This window comes from Pristiophorus japonicus, chromosome 12, assembly GCF_044704955.1.
Source record: "Pristiophorus japonicus isolate sPriJap1 chromosome 12, sPriJap1.hap1, whole genome shotgun sequence".
In the NCBI taxonomy this organism is placed as follows: Eukaryota; Metazoa; Chordata; class Chondrichthyes; family Pristiophoridae; genus Pristiophorus; species Pristiophorus japonicus.
In genome coordinates, this window is record NC_091988.1 from 113,007,572 (window position 1) to 113,028,860 (window position 21,289).

General features: G+C 48.5%; 1 protein-coding gene across 1 annotated transcript in view; it reads right to left on the bottom strand.

Annotated features, from left to right (window-relative positions):
• Positions 1–21,289, bottom strand: part of LOC139276840 (E3 ubiquitin-protein ligase RNF123) — a 413,881-nt gene that overhangs the window by 280,884 nt on the left and 111,708 nt on the right. Inside the window, exons 19-20 of the mRNA XM_070894838.1 lie at positions 7,638–7,721; positions 738–845 (exon numbers count right to left, since the gene is read on the bottom strand). Coding sequence (XP_070750939.1) covers positions 738–845; positions 7,638–7,721 — 192 coding nt within the window. The remainder of the gene's footprint in view (positions 1–737; positions 846–7,637; positions 7,722–21,289) is intronic.

Consider the following 21,289-nt stretch of genomic DNA (forward strand, 5'->3'; position numbering starts at 1 on the left):
TATACGTTTCGATAAGATCACACCTCATTCTTCTGAATTCCAATGAGTAGAGGCCCAACCTACTCAACCTTTCCTCATAAGTCAAGCCCCTCATCTCTGGAATCAACCTTGTGAACCTTCTCTGAACTACCTCCAAAGCAAGTATATCTTTTCGTAAATATGGAAACCAAAACTGCACGCAGTACTCCAGGGTGTGGCCTCACCAATACCCTGCACAACAGTAGCAAGACTTCCCTGCTTTTATACTCCATCCCCTTTGCAATAAAGGCCAAGATTCCATTGGCTTTCCTGATCACTTGCTGTACCTGCATACTAACCTTTTGCGTTTCATACTCATGGACCCTTAGGTCCCGCTGTACTGCGGCACTTTGCAAACAAGGAACTGCCTATGATGATGATCCTTGCGTAACTTATATGCCAAGAACCCTGTTCTTCCCCAATCTATTGCATTGAAATGATCTATTTATTGGAATATTGCATGGCCACGATGCAATGTTGGTCCTGTGCTGCTGGGAAAGGTCTCAGCGCGATTCCCCTCCCCACTCAGCAACAATTCAGTATAAACACCACACAACCAGGCGATGCTTTTAAGAAAATCCTTCTGGTCTGCACCACATGCACTACTTCACTCTGACCAACTCAAGCGGCCAGAGACTCGCTCGTTTCCAAGCTCTAGACTTCCTGGTAAAAAGAAAGTGGATCTTCACATTGATATTCCAGCATGATGTCCTCTTTACCTTGGAGTAGATGGTGGCATTGATCCAGGCCAGACGGCGACTTAAGTGATTCAGCTTCTCAGAGAAGACTTTCTGACTCTTGGTCAATTCATCCAGAATATCCTTCCTCTGAAAAGGAAAAAAGGCACAAAAGTTAAAGCCGGAGATTCCTGGGTATTGATAAACCACTTCAGGATGGGCAGTCCTTTGCTTATGGACAGGGTGCAGGAGGGACCTGATCCGTGCTCCTGGTCACTATCTAACCGGGGTCACTTGGACAAGATATAGTTGATAAATCTGTTTTAAAAAAAACATATGGGATTCTTGGCTTTATAAGTAGAAGCATGGAGTACAAAAGGAAGGAAGTCATGCTAACACGCTGGTTAGACCCCAAGCTGAAGTATTGTGTCCAATTCTGGGTACCACACTTTATGAAGGATGTCGAGGCCTTGCTTGAGAAGGTGCAGAGGAGATTTACTACAATGATACCAGGGATGAGGGACTTCAGTTACGTGGAGAGATTAGCAAAGCCTGATTCTTCTCCTTAGTGCAGAGAAGGTTAAAGGAAGATGTAATAGGTGTTAAAAATTATGAAAGGTTTTGAGAAGAGTCAATAAGGAGAAACTTTCCATTGGCAGGAGGTTCGGTAACCAGAGGAAACAAGTGTAAGAAAATTGGCAAAAGAACTAGGTGGGTGATGAGCAGGAATTGTTTGAGCAGTGAGTTATGATGATCTGGAATACGCTGCCTGAAAGAGTGGTGGAAGCAGATTCAATAGTAACTTTCAAAAGGGAATTGAATATATACTTGAAAAGGAGGAATCTGCAGGGTAGGGGAGTGGGACTAATTTGCTAATCAGCACAGGCACTTTGGGCAGAATGGCCTCCTTGTGTGCTGCAAGATTCTATTACAAAAGCAAAATACTGTGGATGCTAGAAATCTGAAATAAAAACAGAAAATGCTGGAAATACTCAGCAGTGTATGGAGCATCTGTGGCGAGAGAAACAGAGTTAACATTTTAGGCCGATGATCTTTCGTCTGAACAAGTCAACGCCGAGTTATAACAGGTTTTAAGCAAGTACAGAGGCAGGGAAAGGGGGAGGGGAGGAAAGAACACAAGGGAATGTCTGTGATAGAGCGGAAGACAGGAGAGATTAAATGACAAAAGGAATGATCATACAAAGCAAAAGGAGATGGTAATGGAATAAGTAAAGAAACAAAAGAGGAGTCTAGAGGAGGTGTAAATGGAATAGTAGAATCATCAACAACTGCCGTCTGAAAAAACAGGGGCAGGGCTTATGGTCTGAAATTGTTGAACTCAATGTTGAGTCTGGATTGCCTAATCGAAAGATGAGGTGCCATTCCTCGAGCTTACGTTGAGCTTCGTTGGAACAGTGTAAGAGGCCGAGGACAGAGAGGTCAGAGTGGGAGTGAAGTTCTGGTATCCATCTTATAAAAAGGATATAGAGGCACGAGAGATTTATTAGAATGATTTATTAGAATGATACCAGAACTGGGAGGTTATACCTATAAAGGAAAGATTTTCTCTAGATTATAAAAGGGTTATATAAATGTTGAGAAGCTGTTTTCACTTGTCGGTGAGACCAGAACTAGGTGCAGTCAGTATAAGATAGTCACTAATAAATCCCATAGGGAATTCAGGAGAAACTTCTTTACCCAAAGTGGTTAGAATGTGGAAGTCGCTACCACAGGGAGGAAACCACACAGCTAAGGAGTGCACAGGCAGAAAGGGAATGGGTGACGGCCAGACAGAGGAGGCGGACCAGGCAGATAGTGCAGGAGTCCAGAGTGCATCATGCTCTCCGACCAGTATTCTGTTCTGAGTATCGGTGAGGGCAATGGTTCCTCTGGTGAGTACAACCGGAGCCAAGTCCACGGCACTACGGGTGGCTCAGCTGAACACGGGGTGGTGGAGGAAGACAGGAAAAGCAACAGTGGTAGGGGATTCAATAGTTAGAGGAGCAGACAGGCCGCAGAAGTGATTCCAGGATGGTATGTTGTCTCCCTGGTGCCAGGGTCAAGGATTTCACTGAGCGGCTGTAGACCATTCTGAGGGGGGAGGGTGAACACCCAGAGGTCGTGGTCCAAATTGGTACCAACGACATACGGAGAGAGGGCTGAGTTCCTGCAGGCAGATTTTAGGGAGCTCAGAAAGAGATTCAAAAGCAGGACCTTCAAAAGGTACTAATCTCCGGATTACTCCCGGTGCCACGCACGAGTGAGTATAGAAATAGGAGGATAGAGCAGATGAATGCATGGCTGGAGAGATGGTGCAGGAGGGAAGGCTTCAGATTCCTGGTGCATTGGACCAGTTCTGGGGGAGATGGAGCCTGTACAGACCGTATGGGTTACATCTCAACAGAACCAGGACCAATATCGTCGCGGGGAGGTTTGCTAGTGCTATTGGGGAGGGTTTAAACTAAGTTGGCAGGGGGATGGGCACCAGGATGTAGCATTAGAAAGGAGAAACAAAGGGCACAAAGGGTTGTGAGAGACGGATAGCACTAAAGCAAGAAATTGAAAGGTATTGGGTGGGGTCAGACTAAGAGAACACAGGATGGTTAAGATAGGTTTACAGTTTACGTATGTGAACGCACAAAGCATAATAAACAAGCTTGATGAGCTGCAAGTGCAAATAGCCACATGGGAACATGATGTTGTGGCAGTAATGGAGACCTGGCTCAAAAAAAGGCAGGATTGGTTTTAAATATTCCTGGATATAGGGTGTTCAGAAAAGCTAGGGAAAGAAAGATAAGAGGTGGTGGCAGTATTGCTGGAGAGAGAGAGGATGTCCTGGAGGGGTCAAAGACAAAATCGATATGGCTAGAGTTAAGAAATAATAGAGGTGCCATGACACTACTAGGTGGGTTCTATAGACCACCAAATAGTGGGAATGATATGGAGGAGCAAATTTGCAGAGAAATTACAGAGAGATGCAAGGATTATAGAGCAGTGATAAAGGGGGAATTGAACTGTCCTAATATAGGGCCCAAGTTTCTACACGATAAAAAACGGGCGCCCCTCCGAGCTAGGCGCCCGTTTTTCACGCCTAAAACGGCGCCTAAAAAAAACCTCACGATTCTGGAGCGTTCTGCAGCTCCTTGTCTGCCTGGCACGGCGCCCAGGGGGCGGAGCCTACACTCGCGCCGATTTTGTAAGTGGGAGGTGGCGGGTACTATTTAAATTAGTTTTTTTCCTGCCAGCAACGCTGCGCGTGCGCGTTGGAGCGTTCGCACATGCTCAGTGTGAAAAAAACATTGGCACTCGGCCATTTTTGTAGTTCTTTGTAGCTGTTTCATTTTTGAACAATTTTTAAATAAAAGCACATTGCCATCAGCACATCAGCACTTGCAGCCTTCTCACTGTCTCCTTCCCCCCGACCCCCCCGCGGGAAGAACGGGCGCCTCCTACCCCCCCCCGCGGGAAAGAACGGGCGCCTCCTCTCTTTCCCCCCCCACCCGCGGGAAGAACGGGCGCCTTCCCCCCCCCCCCGCAGGAAAGAACGGGCGCCTCCTCTCCCCCTCACCCCCCACACCCGCGGGAAGGACGGGCACCTCCTACCCCCCCCCCCGGGAAGAACGGGCGCCTCCTACCCCCCCACGGGAAAAACGGGCGCCTCTCCCCCCCCCCCGCGGGAAAGAACGGGTGCCTCCTCTCCACCCCCCCGCGGGAAGAACGGGCGCCTCCCCCCTATCCCCGCAGGAAAGAACGGGCGCCTCCTCTCCCCTCCCTCAGGCAGAACGGGCGCCTCCCCCCCCCGCGGGAAAGAACGCGCGCCTCCCCACCCCCCCCCCCCCCCCCGCGGGAAGAACGGGCGCCTCAGGCTGACTGCAGCATTCTCCGTGCCTGAAGCACTTTCACACAGGTAGGAAGATGGTTTATTTAATATTTTCTTTGCTTATAAATGTTTATTCAGGTTGGATTTATTTGTACAATATTTGTATAAGTATAAATAAGGATTTATTATAGAATTTAATGACTTCCCTTCCGCCCCCCCCCCCACCTCGTTCTGGACGCCTAATTTGTAACCTGCGCCTGATTTTTTAATGTGTAGAACAGGTTTTTTCAGTTCTACAAAAATCTTCACTTGCTCCATTCTAAGTTAGTTTGGAGTACGTTTTCACTGTGGAAACTTTGAAATCAGGCGTCAGTGGCCGGACACGCCCCCTTTTGAAGAAAAAATTCTGTTCCAAAGTAGAACTGTTCTACCTGACTAGAACTGCAGAAAAAAAAATGTGGAGAATTGCGATTTCTAAGATAGTCCGTTCTCCACCAGTTGCTCCTAAAAATCAGGCGCCAATCATGTGGAAACTTGGGCCCATAGACTGGGACATTAATAGTATTAAGGGCAGAGAAGGGGAAGAATTACTGAAGTGTGTTCAGGAGAACATTCTTGATCAGTATGTTTCCGCCCCAACGAGGGAGGAGGCATTGCTGGATCTGGTTCTGGGGAATGAGGTAGGTCAGGTGGAGCAAGTGTCAGGAGGGGAACATTTAGGGAACAGTGATCATAGTATCATAAGGTCGAGAGTAGCTATGGAAAAGGACAGGGAGCAATCTAGAGTAAAAATACTTAATTGGAGGAAGGCAAATTTCAGTGGGATGTGAACAGATCTGGCCCGGGTAAATATGAATCAAAGATTGGCAGCAAAACTGTAGTGGAACAATGGCTGCCTTTAAAGAGGAAATAGTTCAGGTACAGTTGAGGTACATTCCCACTAGGGGGAAAGGTAGGGCAACTAAAGTCAGAGCTCCCTGGATGACAAACCAGATAGGGAGTAAGATGGAGCAGAAAAAGAGCGCGTATGACAGATGTCAGGTTGAGAATACATCTGAGAATCAGGCTATATATAGAAAGGTCAGAGGGGCAGTGAAAAAGAAAGTAAGAGGGCAAAGAGAGGGTTTGAGAAAAGAATGGCAGCTAACATAAAAGGGAATCCAAAAGTCTTCAATAGGTATATAAATAGTAAACGGGTAATAAGAGGAGGGGTGGGGCGATTAGGGACCAAAAAGATCTACGCATGGAGGCAGAGGGTATGGCTGAGGTACTAAATGAGTATTTACATCTGTCTTCACCAGGGAAGATGATGTTGCCAAAGACATAGTGAAGGAGGAGGTAGAGCAGATACTGGATGGAATAAGAATTGATAAAGATGAGGTACGAGAAAGGCTGGCTGTACTTTAAAGTAGATAAGTCACCATATGGGATGCATCCTAGGACGCTGAGGGAAGTGAAGGAGGAAATCGCAAAGGTACTGCCCATAATCTTCCAATCCTCCTGAGAAATGGGGGTGGTGCCAGAGGACTGGAGAATTGAAAAAGTTTCACCCTGGGTGTAAATATAAACCCAGCAATTATAGGCCGGTCAGCTTAACCTCGGTAGTAGGGAAACTTTTAGAAACAATAATCAGGGACAAGGTTAACAGTCACTTGGACAAGTGTGTATTACTTAAGGAAAGCCAGCATGGAATTGTTAAAGTCACATCATATTTAACCAACTTGATTGAGTTTTTTTTGATGAGGTAACAGAGAGAGTTACACATGGATTTCCAAAAGGCGTTCGACAAAGTGCCACATAACAGGCTTGCCAGCAAAGTTGAAGTCCATGGAATAAAAGGGACAGTGGCAGCATGGATACAAAACTGGCTAAGTGAGTAGTGGTGAAGGGTTGTTTTTCAGACTGGAGGCAGGTATACAGTGGTGTTCCCCAGGGGTCAGTACTGGGACCACTGCTTTTCTTGATATCTATTAATGACTTGGACTTGGGTGTACAGGGCACAATTTCAAAATTTGCAGATGACACAAAACTTGAAAGTATAGTGAACAGTGAGGAGGATAGTGATAGACTTCAGGAAGACATAGACAGGCTGGTGGAATGGGCGGACACGTGGCAGATGAAATTTAATGCAGCAAAGTGTGAAGTGATATTCTTTCTTCCAAAGTGTGAGGAGAGGCAATATAAACTAAAGGGTACAATTCGAAAGGGGCAGAGAGACTGGGGGTATATGGGCACAAATCGTTAAAGGTGGCAGAGCAGCTTGAGAAAGTGGTGAAAAAAGCTTATGGGATCCTGGGCTTCGTGAATAGAGGTATAGAGTACAAAAGTGTGGAAGTTATGATGAACCTGTATAAAACAGTGGTTTGGCCTCAACTGGAGTATTGTGTCCAATTCTAGGCACCGCACTTTAGGAAGGATGTGAAGGCCTTAGAGAGGGTGAAGAAAAGATTTACGAGAATGGTTCCAGGACTGAGGGACTTCAGTTACATGGATAGAAAAAACTTTTTTTTTTTTTTTACACACAGCAAGCGGTTAGAATCTGGGACTCACTGCCTGAAAGGGTGGAGGAGGCAGACTCAAACATGGCTTTCAAAAAGGAGTTGGATAAGTACCTGAAAGAAATAAGTTTGCAGGGCTACAGGGAAAGGGCAGGGGAGTGGGACTAGCAGAGATGCTTTTGCAGAGAGCCGGCATGGGCTCGACGGGCCGAATGGCCTGCTCCTGTACTGTAACCATTCTATGAATAGCAGATTCATGAAGCTAGATAAGCACATGAGGGAGAAAGGAATAGAAGGCAATGTTGATGGGGTGAGATGAAGAGGGGGGGAGGAGGCTCGTGTGGAGCATCACTGTCATGGGTCTGTTGGGCCAAATGGTCTGTTTCTGTGCTGTAATTACTTTGTAATGAAGGTTCAGGATGCCTCCCATAGTAAATAGTCTGCTAACATTCACCATCAAGACACAGAAACCTCGGGCGAGTGGTGCCCGACCAGTGTCCGTGGATCTGGATCTGGAATTAGGTGAGCAAATTAAGTATTTATTTGAATTGCCAACCAAAATGCCATCCATGCCTTTGGCACTGACCCACTGCGCAACACCAGATTAAACGGCTATTCACTTACCGTTGCAGGACATCGTGCAATCTTGTCTTCGGTGTCCTTCAGGGCCACTGCATATTCATGGACATCATCCGATACACCCACCATCTGCAAACACAGAGTTGAGCTGAATACAACTCGTTCAACGAGATGGGATTTGAATGTCGAGAACATGCCTTGAGAATCACTGCACACCTCACAGCAGCGGTGTACAAGTCACAGTCACATCAGCTCGTATGGAGTCTCCTGGCAAAAACACCTGACTCCATCCTCCTCACCGAGCTGCTCACTCGGGCCGAGCCACACAGTGGTGTCCTGCTCGATCTGTGCCGGGCTTCAAATGCACCCCACGCACATCGCACCCTACCCCTGCACCATTCTCCAGCCCTACAGCCCAGCCAGATTCCTGGCCCACTGTGCATCCCTCACTCCCACTGTTCCTTATTTGGGGGCAGAGTTTTCAGCAATCCAGACCCTACTGTCTGGAACTGCCTACCTAAACCTTTTCACCTTGCCATCTTGTTCCTTCCCTTTAAAAATCTCCTCAAAGGGGTTATCCCCAAAAGAGGAAATAGCAGAGGCTCTGGCCATCATTTTCCAATCCTCTCTGGCTCGAGGTGTGGTGCTGGAGGACTGCTAATGTTGTACCTTTGTTTAAGAAGGGAGAAAGGGATAGATCAAGTAATTGCAGGCCAGTCAACCTAACCTCGGTGGTGGGAAAATTATTGGAAACATTTCTGAGGGACAGGATAAATCTTCATTTAGAAAGACACGGATTAATCAAGGACCATCAGCATGGATTTGTTACGGGATCAGCAAGGGTAGACATCGATGACAAGGCCTTCGGTCGCCTGAGGAAAAGAGTGTTTGAAGACCAGGACCTCAAATCTGGCACCAAGCTTATGGTCTACAGGGCAGTAGTGATACCCGCCCTCCTGTATGGCTGAGAGACATGGACCATATACAGGAGGCAATTCAAAGCGCTGGAGAAATACCACCAATGATGTCTCCGCAAGATCCTGCAAATCCCCTGGGAGGACAGACGCACCAACATCAGTGTTCTCATTCAGGCCAACATCCCCAGCATCGAAGCACTGACCACAGGCGGCCAGCTCCATTGGGCAGGCCACATCATCCGCATGCCTGACACGAGATTCCCAAAGCAAGCGCTCTACTCGGAACTCCTACATGGCAAGCGAGCCCCAAGTGGGCAGAGGAAACGCTTCAAGGACACCCTCAAAGCCTCCTTGATAAAATGCAACATCCCCACCGGCACCTGGGAATCCCTGGCCAAAGACCACCCAAAATGGAGGAAGAGCATCCGGGTGGGCACTGAGCACCTCGAGTCTCGTCGCCGAGAGCATGCAGAAACTAAGCGCAGACAGCAGAAGGAGCGTGCGGCAAACCAATCCCACCCACCCTTTCCCTCAACCACTGTCTGTCCCACCTGTGACAGAGACTGTAATTCCCGTACTGGACTATTCAGTCACCTGAGAACTCACTTTTAGAGTGGAAGCAAGTCTTCCTCAATTTCGAGGGACTGCCTGTGATATGACATTAAGAGAAGGTTGTGACTGACTAACTTGATTGAATTTTTGAGGCGGTAACAAGGAGGGTTGATGAGGGTAGTACTTTTGATGTAGTGTATATGGACTTTAGCAAGGCTTTTGGTAAGGTCCTACATGGCAGACTAGTCACAAAAGTAAAAGCCCAAGGGATCCAGGGCAAAGTGACAAGTTGGATCCAAAATTGGCTCAGAGGCAGGAAGCAAAGGGTAATGGTTGATGGGTGCTTGTGTGACTGGAAGGCCGTTTCCAGTGGGGTTCCGCAGTGTTCAGTACTAGGTCCCTTGCTTTTTGTGGTATATATCAATGCTTTAGACTTGATTGGATATATTCAAAAGGGAGTTAGATATGGCCCTTACGGCTAAAGGGATCAAGGGGTATGGAGAGAAAGCAGGAAAGGGGTACTGAAGGAATGATCAGCCATGATCTTATTGAATGGTGGTGCAGGCTCGAAGGGCCTACTCCTGCACTTATTTTCTATGTTTCTATGTTTGAATGGAGGGGGTATGATTAAGAAGTTTGCAGATTATACTAAAATCGACTGAATGGTTGATAATGAAGAAGAAACCTGCAGACTGCAGGAAGATATCAATGAGCTAGTTAGGTGGGCAGAACAGTGGCAAATAGAATTCAATCCGGAGAAGTGTGAGGTAATGTAGCTGGGAAGGACTAACAAGGAAAGGGAATACACATTAAATTTAGGACACTGAGAAGTGTCGAGGAACAAAGGGACCTGGGAGTGCATGTCCACAGATCTCTGAAGGTAGGCCAGCTAGATAAGTTGGTTAAGAAGGAATCTGGAATACTTGCCTTTATTAGCCGAGGCACAGAATACAAGAGCCGGGAGGTTATGCTTGAACTGTACAGAACACTAGTTAGGCCACAGCTGGAGTTGTGTGTGCAGTTCTGGTCACCACATTGCAGGAAAGATGTAATTGCACTAGAGGATGTTACCTGGACTGGAGAATTTTAGCTATGAGGAAGGATTTGATAGGCTGGGGTTGTTTTCTTTGGAACAGAGGAGGCTGAGGGGAGAGCTTATTGAGGTGCATAAAATTATGAGGGGCCTAGATAGAGTGGATAGGAATGAATTATTTCCCTTAGCAGAGGGGTCAACAACCAGAGAGCATAGATTTTAAATTAATTGGTAGGAGGTTTAGAGGGAATTGGAGGAGAATTATTTTCACCCAGAGGGTGGTGGGGGTCTGGAACTCACTGCCTGAAAGGGTGGTAGAGGCAGAAACCCTCACCACATTTAAAAAGTACTTGGATGTGCATTTGGAAGTGCCGTAACCTACAGGGCTACGGACCGAGAGCTGGAAAGCGAGATTCGGCTGGTTAGCTCTTTGTTGGCCGGCGCGGACACGATGGGCCGAAATGGCCTCCTTCCGTGCTGTAAATTTCTCTGATCCTATGTTTTCTAATTCTCTACTCTGTCTGTTTCTTCTTACGGGCACCACCTTGGAAGATTTTGTTGTGTTATCACATCATCATAGGCAGTCCCTTGGAATTTGGAAGACTTGCTTTCACTCTAAAAATGAGTCCTTAGGTGGCTGAACAGTCCAATACGAGAACCACAGTCCCCGTCACAGGTGGGACAGACAGTGGTTGAGGGAAGGGGTGGGTGGGACAGGTTTGCCGCACGCTCTTTCCACTGCCTGCACTTGGTCTCTGCATGCTCTCGGCGACGAGACTTGAGGTGTTCAGTGCCCTCCCGGATGCTCTTCCTCCACTTAGGATGGTCTTTGGCCAGGGACTCCCAGGTGTCAGTGGGGATGTTGCACTTTATCAGGGAGGCTTCGAGGGTGTCCTTGTAACGTTTCCTCTACCCACTTGGGGCTCGCTTGCCGTGAAGGAGTTCTGAGTAGAGCACTGTACAAATGCAAGTCATTGATGAGCCTTATTTTATATCTGAAGTACTTTGTAAAGAAAGGGACTATGTTCCTATTAACTTTCAGCAGCCTTAACGGAAAATGTAGCCCTGTAACCATCAGGTAACCTTCCGTTTATTACACCATTAGCACAGAATAAAATAAAAGAACTTGCGTTTCAGCAGCGCCTTTCATGACCTCAAGATATCCCAAGGCCCCACAAATAGCACTGTTATAAATGAAGAGATAATCTGTTTTAGTCATGTTAGTGAGGGATAAATATTGGCTTAATATCTCATCCAGTCGATGGTGTCAGCTTCGAGTGCGTGCTCGAGTGGAACTTGAGCACTGACTCAGAGGCGAGAGTGCTACCAACTACACCATGGCTAACACCCACAACAAATCGGAAGGGCAAAGGGAGGGAAAGCAATCCATTCAGAAACACCACAGTGAAGCTCAAGTAGTTCAAAGTTCATCAGTACTTTAAAAGTGTTCCAGTACCAGATCATCACTGACATCAACACTTTTAGAAGGTCTGAACCTCACAACATGCCTCCAATAAAAGCTCACGCTTCATTTTGCATGTTGTGGTCATTTTCTGTGCTTCAGGGACATCTGTGCAAGGGGTGGGACAATTCTTCAGTCCACCCAACCCCTCAACATACCAAGGAAGGAACAATGAGGGGCAGATACAGAGTAAAGCTCTGTTATAAATGTGCAGCTCTTGGCCTTTGATATTCACTCAGGTGCAGCAGTCCTGGCCACTCCTGTGAGTGGTTTGAGCATCTTCGCACTGCTCAATATCGAGCGATGCAACAGCGTAACCCGGAGTGACCTATATACCTCTTCAACTGTGCTGATTACAGTGAGAAATATGAATCCTGGGAACAGGACACTTTCAATGTAGGACCTCCCCCACTGTTAGTATCAACAACTTACATTTAACTTTCAATGATGGATGTAATTCAATTCAAAGAGATGTATGGTCACTTAATACTAAGGCATATTACATAAAAATTACACCATGGAAACACATGAGCAGTAGCCCGAATCCCATGTACCCATCTACTTTCCATTTATGTAATGACATTGTTGACCATTTAAGGTACTGCGTAACTGACATGTTCCCCAGTCCCGCTCCGAGTTCCAGACATTTTTTCCCAGTCCCGATCTGCGTTCCTGACATTTTCCCCCGGGTGTCCCGAAGCAACCAACCAAAAAGTCACAGACTGTGCTTGTAAACTGCAGTTGGCAACAGTCGCGTTCTTTTCACAAACATCTTGCATTACTCACTCTTGCACGTACCACATAATACTCTCTCTCTCTCCCTGCAGTATGTGCTCTCTCTCACTCCCTGCAGTATGTTCTCTCTCTCCCTGCAGTATGTGCTCTCTCTCTGCAGTATGTGCTCTCTCTCTCTCTCTCTGCAGTATGTGCTCTCTCTCTCTCCCTGCAGTATGTGCTCTCTCTCCCTGCAGTATGTTCTCTCTCTCTCTCTCTGCAGTATGTTCTCTCTCTCTCTCTCTCTCTCTCCCTGCAGTATGTTCTCTCTCTCTCTCTCTCTCTCCCTGCAGTATGTTCTCTCTCTCTCCCTGCAGTATGTTCTCTCTCTCTCTCTCTCTCTCTGCAGGATGTGCTCTCTCTCTCTCTCCCTGCAGTATGTGCTCTCTCTCTCTCTCCCTGCAGTATGTGCTCTCTCTCTCTCCCTGCAGTATGTGCTCTCCCTCTCTCTCTCTCCCTGCAGTATGTGCTCTCCCTCTCTCTCTCTCTCCCTGCAGTATGTTCTCTCTCTCTCTCTCTCTCTCTCTCCCTGCAGTATGTGCTCTCTCTCTCCCCCTGCAGTATGTGCTCTCTCTCTCTCTCCCTGCAGTATGTGCTCTCTCTCTCTCTCCCTGCAGTATGTGCTCTCTCTCTCGCCCTGCACTATGTGCTCTCTCTCTCTCTCTCTCTCTCTCTGCAGTATGTGCTCTCTCTCTCTCTGCAGTATGTATGTGCGCTCTCTCTCTCCCTGCAGTATGTATGTGCGCTCTCTCTCTGCAGTATGTATGTGCGCTCTCTCTCTGCAGTATGTATGTGCGCTCTCTCTCTCTGCAGTATGTATGTGCGCTCTCTCTCTCTGCAGTATGTATGTGCGCTCTCTCTCTCTGCAGTATGTATGTGCGCTCTCTCTGCAGTATGTATGTGTGCTCTCTCTGCAGTATGTATGTGCGCTCTCTCTCTCCCTGCAGTATGTATGTGCGCTCTCTCTCTCCTTGCAGTATGCATGTGCGCTCTCTCTCTCCCTGCAGTATGCATGTGCGCTCTCTCTCTCTCCCTGCAGTATGTATGTGCGCTCTCTCTGCAGTATGTATGTGCGCTCTCTCTCTGCAGTATGTATGTGCGCTCTCTCTCTCTGCAGTATGTATGTGCGCTCTCTCTGCAGTATGTATGTGCGCTCTCTCTGCAGTATGTATGTGCGCTCTCTCTCTCCCTGCAGTATGTATGTGCGCTCTCTCTCTCCTTGCAGTATGCATGTGCGCTCTCTCTCTCCCTGCAGTATGCATGTGCGCTCTCTCTCTCTCTCTGCAGTATGTATGTGCGCGCTCTCTCTGCAGTATGTATGTGCGCTCTCTCTCTCCCTGCAGTATGTATGTGCGCTCTCTCTCTCCCTGCAGTATGTATGTGCGCTCTCTCTCTCCCTGCAGTATGTATGTGCGCTCTCTCTCCCTGCAGTATGTATGTGCGCTCTCTCTCTCCCTGCAGTATGTATGTGCGCTCTCTCTCTCTCTGCAGTATGTATGTGCGCTCTCTCTCTCCCTGCAGTATGTATGTGCGCTCTCTCTCTGCAGTATGTATGTGCGCTCTCTCTCTGCAGTATGTATGTGCGCTCTCTCTCTCCTTGCAATATGTATGTGCGCTCTCTCTGTCTCGCTCTCTCCCTGCTGTATGTGCTCTCTCTCTCTTTCTTCCTGCAGTATGTGCTCGCTCGCTCTCTCTCTCTCTGCAGTATGTGCTCGTTCTCTCTCTCTCCCTGCAGTATGTGCGCTCTCTGTATCTCTCTTTCCCTGCAGCGTGCTCTCTGTCCCCCCCCTCCCTCCGACTCTCTGCAGCGTGTGCGCTCTCTCTCACTCTCCCCCTCCCTGCAGTATGTGCGCTCTCTCACTTACGCGCCCCTCCCCCCCCACGCCATGGTGAAGGTAAAACTGAACAAAAGGGCCAACTGCAGGATTCCCTACATCAGGGGTTCCCAACCTGGAGTCCGCAACCCCCCTCCACCCCCGAGGGATCCGCAAGAAGGTTTCAAGTGGTCTGCCAAAAATGGGCAGAAAAAAAACGATTGAGGTGATGATAAAGCTGAGGTCGCTGTGTCCACACAGGTTTTGGTTGAAGTGTGGAGAGAGAAAAAGGAGAGAGAGAGAGAGAGAGAGAGAGAGAGAACAAAAAGCAAGCGAGTCCGTGTGTGAGGCAGCAGCTGGGGTAGGGCAAGGAGATGTAGGGACCGGCGAACTGCACTGAGAATCGGTGCCAGAGAGAGGGCGTGACTTAAAGCTTCATCTCATTTTCCCAGTGACATGATTATGTGCGTCAAATCAATTGGCAAAATTCTGTGTGTGTCCATGTTTTCTTTGCGCTTCTGATTTCTCCTTAGTTTCATCCCATGCATGTCATTTCACTTCCGCCCCCCGGCCACTTCCTCCCCCACCGCCCCGGCCACTTCCCCCCCCACCCACCGCCCCCCGGCCACCTTTCCCCCCCCCCCACCGCCCCCCGGCCACTTCCCCCCCCACCGCCCCCCGGCCACCTTCCCCCCCCACCGCCCCCCGGCCACCTTCCCCCCCCACCGCCCCGGCCACTTCCCCCCCCACCGCCCCCCGGCCACTTCCCCCCCCCCCCACCGCCCCCCGGCCACCTTTCCCCCCCCCCCCCACCGCCCCCCGGCCACCTTCCCCCCCCCCCCACCGCCCCCCGGCCACCTTTCCCCCCCCCCACCGCCCCCCGGCCACCTTTCCCCCCCCCCCCACCGCCCCCCGGCCACTTCCCCCCCCCCCCCCCCCACCGCCCGCCGGCCACCACCGCCCCCCGGCCACCTTTCCCCCCCCCCCACCGCCCCCCGGCCACCTTTCCCCCCCCCCCACCGCCCCCCGGCCACTTCCCCCCCCCCCCACCGCCCCCCGGCCACTTCCCCCCCCCCCCCCCACCGCCCCCCGGCCACTTCCACCCCCCCCACCGCCCCCCGGCCACTTCCCCCCCCCCCCACTTCCCCCCCCACCGCCCCCCGGCCACTTCCACCGCCCCCCGGCCACTTCCACCCCCCCCACCGCCCCCCGGCCACTTCCCCCCCCACCGCCCCCCGGCCACTTCCACCCCCCCCACCGCCCCCCGGCCACTTCCACCCCCCCCACCGCCCCCCGGCCACTTCCCCCCCCACCGCCCCCCGGCCACTTCCACCCCCCCCACCGCCCCCCGGCCACTTCCCCCCCCACCGCCCCCCGGCCACTTCCACCCCCCCCACCGCCCCCCGGCCACTTCCCCCCTCACCGCCCCGGCCACTTCCCCTCCTCTCTGCTCTTCGATTTTCTTTATTTTGTTTCATTTGCGTTATGTCTTGATAATTTCATAGGGCTTCTAAGGATTATCATGCTGCCCAAATTGCAGCTCTGAGAGATTGTGACATTTGTGATTGTGATGCTGTTCCTGGAGAACCAGATCCAGAAGCTGGAGCCATCTTGGGAAAACTGGGTAAGTCAGGACATTGTTCGCGTTTGTGGGAGAGCTTTGTAGTAATATAGACTGGAACCTGGTCATTTAATTTTATAGGCATCTATTATACATTAAAAACTAATTTCCTAATCCCAAACCATCGTCCTGGTGCATCATTAATAAAACAGCTGCACTTAACAAGTCTTGTCCTTGATGGTAAAATGCTTATCTTTATGTTGTTCATAAAGCCGAGCTGCCAAGGGCTGGATGTTTACAGGCATTGCATGAAATCCCAACATTTGGAAAGTGTTTATATGACTTTGGAGTCAGTGTATACATGTGCCATTTGAGTGGAAAATCACTGGTCAAGACAAGGCTTGTTACAATTGCTGTGCAACTGAACTGTATTAAATTAAATCATGAATGCAGATATTGTATATGTACATGATGATTTTGTAATTCCATGAGTGAATTTACAAGAGTGGGACTGGTTTGCCACATGCTCCTTCTGCTGCCTGCACTTGATTTCTGCATGCTCACGGCGACGAGACTCAAGGTGTTCAGCGCCCTCCTGGATGCTCTTCCTCCACTTAGGGTGGTCTTTGGCCAGGGACTCCCAGGTGTCAGTGGGGTTGTTGCATTTTATCAAGGAGGCTTTGAGGGTGTCCTTGAAACGCTTCCTCTGCCCACCTTGGAGATCAGAGTAGAGCGCTTGCTTTGGGAGTCTAGGGTCGGGCATGCGGACAATATGGCTGCCTAACGGAGCTAGTCGAGTGTGGTCAGTGCTTCGATGCTGGGGATGTTGGCCTGGTCGAGGACGCTAACTTTGGTGCGTCTGTCCTCCCAGGGGATTTGTAGGAACTTGCGGAGACATCGTTGGTGGTATTTCTCGAGCAATTTGAGGTGTCTACTGTATATGGTCCATGTCTCTGAGCCATACAGGGGGGCCCACTCTCATCAGTGCACAAATATCTCTGGTAGGAACTGACTTGCTGATCCGATCTGATCTTTCACCAGGCATGGCCAGTGTCACTGAGCTGCAGTACACTTTCAAAACATGGGAGATATTTTATTTCTCTTTTTCTCAGCATGTTGGGTTTACATCACCCATCAATTCCCTGACACTGCTCCCATGTCTCTGCCAATAACGTTCAGGATAGTCATAGAAATTAGGTGCAGGAGCAGGCCATTCGAGCCTGCACCACCATTCAATAAGATCATGACTGATCATTCCCTCAGTACCCCTTTCCTTCGCTGCACTCCCTGAATAGCAAGAACGTCCTTCCTCAGATTAGGAGACCAAAACTGAACACAATATTCCAGGTGAGGCCTCACCAAGGACCTGAACAACTGCAGTAAGACCTCCCTGCTCCTGTACTCAAATCCCCTTGCTATGAAGGCCAACATACCATTTGCCTTCTTCACCACCTGCTGTACCTGTATGCCAACTTTCAGTGACTGATGAACCATGACACCCAGGTCTCGGTGCACCTCCCCTTTTCCTAATCTGCCGCCATTCATATAATATTCTGTCTTTGCATTTTTGCCCCCAAAGTGGATAACCTCACATTTATCCACATTATACTGCATCTGCCATGCATTTGCCCACTCACCTAACCTGTCCAAGTCATCCTGCAGCCTCTTAGCATCCCTCTCACAGCTCACACCGCCACCCAGTTTAGTGTCATCTGCAAACTTTGTAATGTATGGTTGTATTGTGGCCAATATGGAGCAGTTCCTTTGTGGGCACTTTCTTGGATTGCTTATTGGCCTGGACCAATGAGCGTTTCCTACTTCTGTAAAAAATACATTCTTCAACTAATTTAAAATGTTACATCAATGATTTGGATGAAGGAATTGAGTGTATGTTGTAAAGAGCTGGGGTCCCAGCACTGAGCCCTGCGGCACTCCACTAGTCACTGCCTGCTATTCTGAAAAGGACCCGTTTATCCCGACTCTCTGCTTTCTGTCTGCCAACCAGTTCTCTATCCACGTCAGTATATTACCCACAATACCATGTACTTTGATTTTGCACACCAATCTCTTGTGTGGGCCCTTGTCAAAAGCCTTGTGAAAGTCCAAATACACCACATTCACTGGTTCTCACTTGTCCACTCTACTAGATACATCCTCAAAAAATTCCAGATGATTTGTCAAGCATGATTTCCCCTTCATAAATCCATGCTGACTTGGACCGATCCTGTCACTGCTTTCCAACATTTTCCCCACTACTTATGTCAGGCTAACCGGTCTATAATTACCCAATTTCTCTCTCCCTCCCTTTTTAAAAAGTGGTGTTACATTAGCTACCCTCCAGTCCATAGGAACTGATCCAGAGTCGATAAATTGTTGGAAGATAATCACCAATGCATCCACTATTTCTAGGGCCACTTCCTTAAGTACTCTGGGATGCAGACTATCAGTCCCCGGGGATTTATCGGCCTTCAATCCCATCAATTTCCCTAACACAATTTCCCGACTAATAAGGATATCCTTCAGTTCCTCCTTTTCACTAGACCCTCGGTCCCCTGGAACTTCCGGGAGATTATTTGTGTCTTCCTTCGTGAAGACAGAACCAAAGTATTTGTTCAATTGGTCTGCCATTTCTTTGTTCCCCATTATAAATGCACCTGAATCTGACTGCAAGGGATATAAGTTTGTCTTCACTAATCTTTTTCTCTTCACATATCTATAGAAGCTTTTGCAGTCAGTTTTTATGTTCCCGGCAAGCTTCTTCTCATACTCTATTTTCCCCCTCTTAATTAAACCCTTTGTCCTCCTCTGCTGAATTCTAAATTTCTCCCAGTCCTCAGGCTTGCTGCTTTTTCTGGCCAATTTGTATGCCTCTTCCTTGGATTTAACACTATCCTTAATTTCCCTTGTTAGCCACGGTTGAGCCACCTTCCCAGTTTTATTTTTACTCCAGACAGGGATGTACAATTGCTGAAGTTCATCCATGTGATCTTTGAATGTTTGCCATTGCCTATCCACCATCAACTCTTTAAGTATCATTTGCCAGTCTATTCTAGCCAATTCATGCCTCAAACCATCGAAGTTACCTTTCCTTAAGTTCAGGACCCTAGTTTCTGAATTAACTGTGTCACTCTCCATCTTAATAAAGAATTCTACCATGTTATGGTCACTCTTCCCCAAGGGGCCTCGCACAACAAGATTGCTTATTAGTCCTTTCTCATTACACATCACCCAGTCTAGGATGGCCAGCTCCCTAGTTGGTTCCTCAACATATTGATCTAGAAAATCATTCCTAATACACTCCAGGAAATCCTCCTCCACCGCATCGCTACCAGTTTGATTAGCCCAATCAATATGTAGATTAAAGTCACCCATGATAACTGCTGTACCTTTATTGCATGCATCCCCAATTTCTTGTTTGATGCTGTCCCCAACCTCACTACTACTGTTTGGTGGTCTGTACACTACTCCCACTAGCGTTTTCTGCCCCTTGGTATTCCATAGCTCCACCCATACCGATTCCACATCATCCAAGCTAATGTCCTTCCTTACTATTGTATTAATTTCCTCTTTAACCAGCAATGCCACTCCGCCTCCTTTTGCTTTCTGTCTATCCTTCCTAAATGTTGAATAACCCTGGATGTTGAGTTCCCAGCCTTGGTCACCCTGGAGCCATGTCTCTGTGATGCCAATTACATCATACCCGTTAACTGCAATCTGTGCAGTTAATTCGTCCACCTTATTCCGAATACTCCACTCCTTCAGGCTTGTCTTTCGAACACACTTTGCCCCTTTAGAGTTTTGCTGTAATGTGGCCCGTTTTGCCTTAGGTTTCTCTGCCCTCCACTTTTCTTCTTTCTTTCTTTTGCTTCTGTCCCCATTCTACTTCCCTCTGTCTCCCTGCATAGGTTCCCATCCCCCTGCCATATTAGTTTAACTCCTCCCCAACAGCACTCGCAAACACTCCCCCCTAAGATTGGCTCCGGTCCTGCCCAGGTGCAGACCGTCCGGTTTGTACTGGTCCCACCTCTCCCAGGAATTTGAATCCCTCCCTTCTGCACCACTCCTCAAGTCACGTATTCATCTGAGCTGTCCTGTGATTCCTACTCTGACTAGCACATGGCACTGGTAGCAATCCTGAGATTACTACTTTTGAGGTCCTACTTTTAAATTTAGCTCCTAGCTCCCTAAATTCGTCTTGTAGGATCTCATCCCGTTTTTTACCTATATCGTTGGTACCTATATGCACCACGACAACTGGCTGTTCACCCTCCCTTTTCAGAATGCCCTGCACCCGCTCTGAGACATCCTTGACCCTTGCACAAGGGAGGCAACATACCATCCTGGAGTCTCTGTTGCGGCCGCAGAAACGTCTATCTATTCCCCTTACAATTAATCCCTTATCACTATAGCTCTCCCACTCTTTTTCCTGCCCTCCTGTGCAGCAGAACCACCCACGGTGCCATGAACTTGGCTGCTGCTGCCCTCCCCTGATGAGTCATCCCCCCCGCCCCCCCAACAGTACCCAAAGCAATGTATCTATTTTGCAGGGTGATGACCGCAGTCAGGAGGGAATGGACAAGAATGCCCATGGGTAAGTTTCTGCCTAACTGCCCTCACAGATGGTAAGGAAGTGGAAGACTGCTGATTGGCACCACAATAGGAAACACATAGGGTGGAGCACAAACACTGCATTTCAGTGGCCGATCCAGCCTTTCCCACAGCAGCATAGCAGGGGCGATTTCATGACCTGTCCAGTTGCTCCCACAGCTGGAACGCAAGACCAATTACCGTGCTCGACAAAAGTGCTGAAATAAGTTTTTAAGAGCACAAAAAATTGCTGATATTTAACAAATACTGAAAAAACAGCAAAACTGGAAGTACACAGCAAGTCAGTCAACATCTGTGAAAAGAAAGGGTAGGGCTTGACATTGCGAATGTGCTCGCTTCATCAAAGTGCTTTGGCAATACTTGTAGCCAACACCTCGGCTCTTTATATCAAGTCTCAGTATTGTAGAGTCAGTGGTATTTGCTTGCATTCTGTCACTAATAAATCCAATGGGGAGTTCAGGAAAAAAGTCTTTCCCAAAGAATGGTGAGAATGTGGAACAGGGAGTGGTTGAGGCAAATAGTATCGATGCATTTAAGGAGAAGTTAGATAAACACGAGGGTGAAAATAGAAGGATATGCTGATATTGTGAGAAGAGGAGGGGCGAGAGGAGGCTTGTACGGAGCAGAAACGTCAGCATAGACCATTTGGGCTGAATGGTCTGTGCTGTAGATTTGATGTACAGGCAACTCTCGATTATCTGCACATAAATGCAATGAGAAACCTTGTAACGGCATTGAAAATTCCATGTGTGTGATGTCACTTTGAAACTCCGATGTTCCTTTCGAATGTTACCTGTTGAGCCTTGCTTTTAAGCGCTCTGCCTTGCCTCAGCTCCCGCTGCTACTCGCACACAGGTCCACTGCCTCTCATAATTCATTAAAATGCCACAAACAGTTACAAGAAGTAATCAACAAGCCGAATGGTCTTTAGATCTAGAGGACTAGAATTCAAGGATTAGAAGATATGCTACAGCTA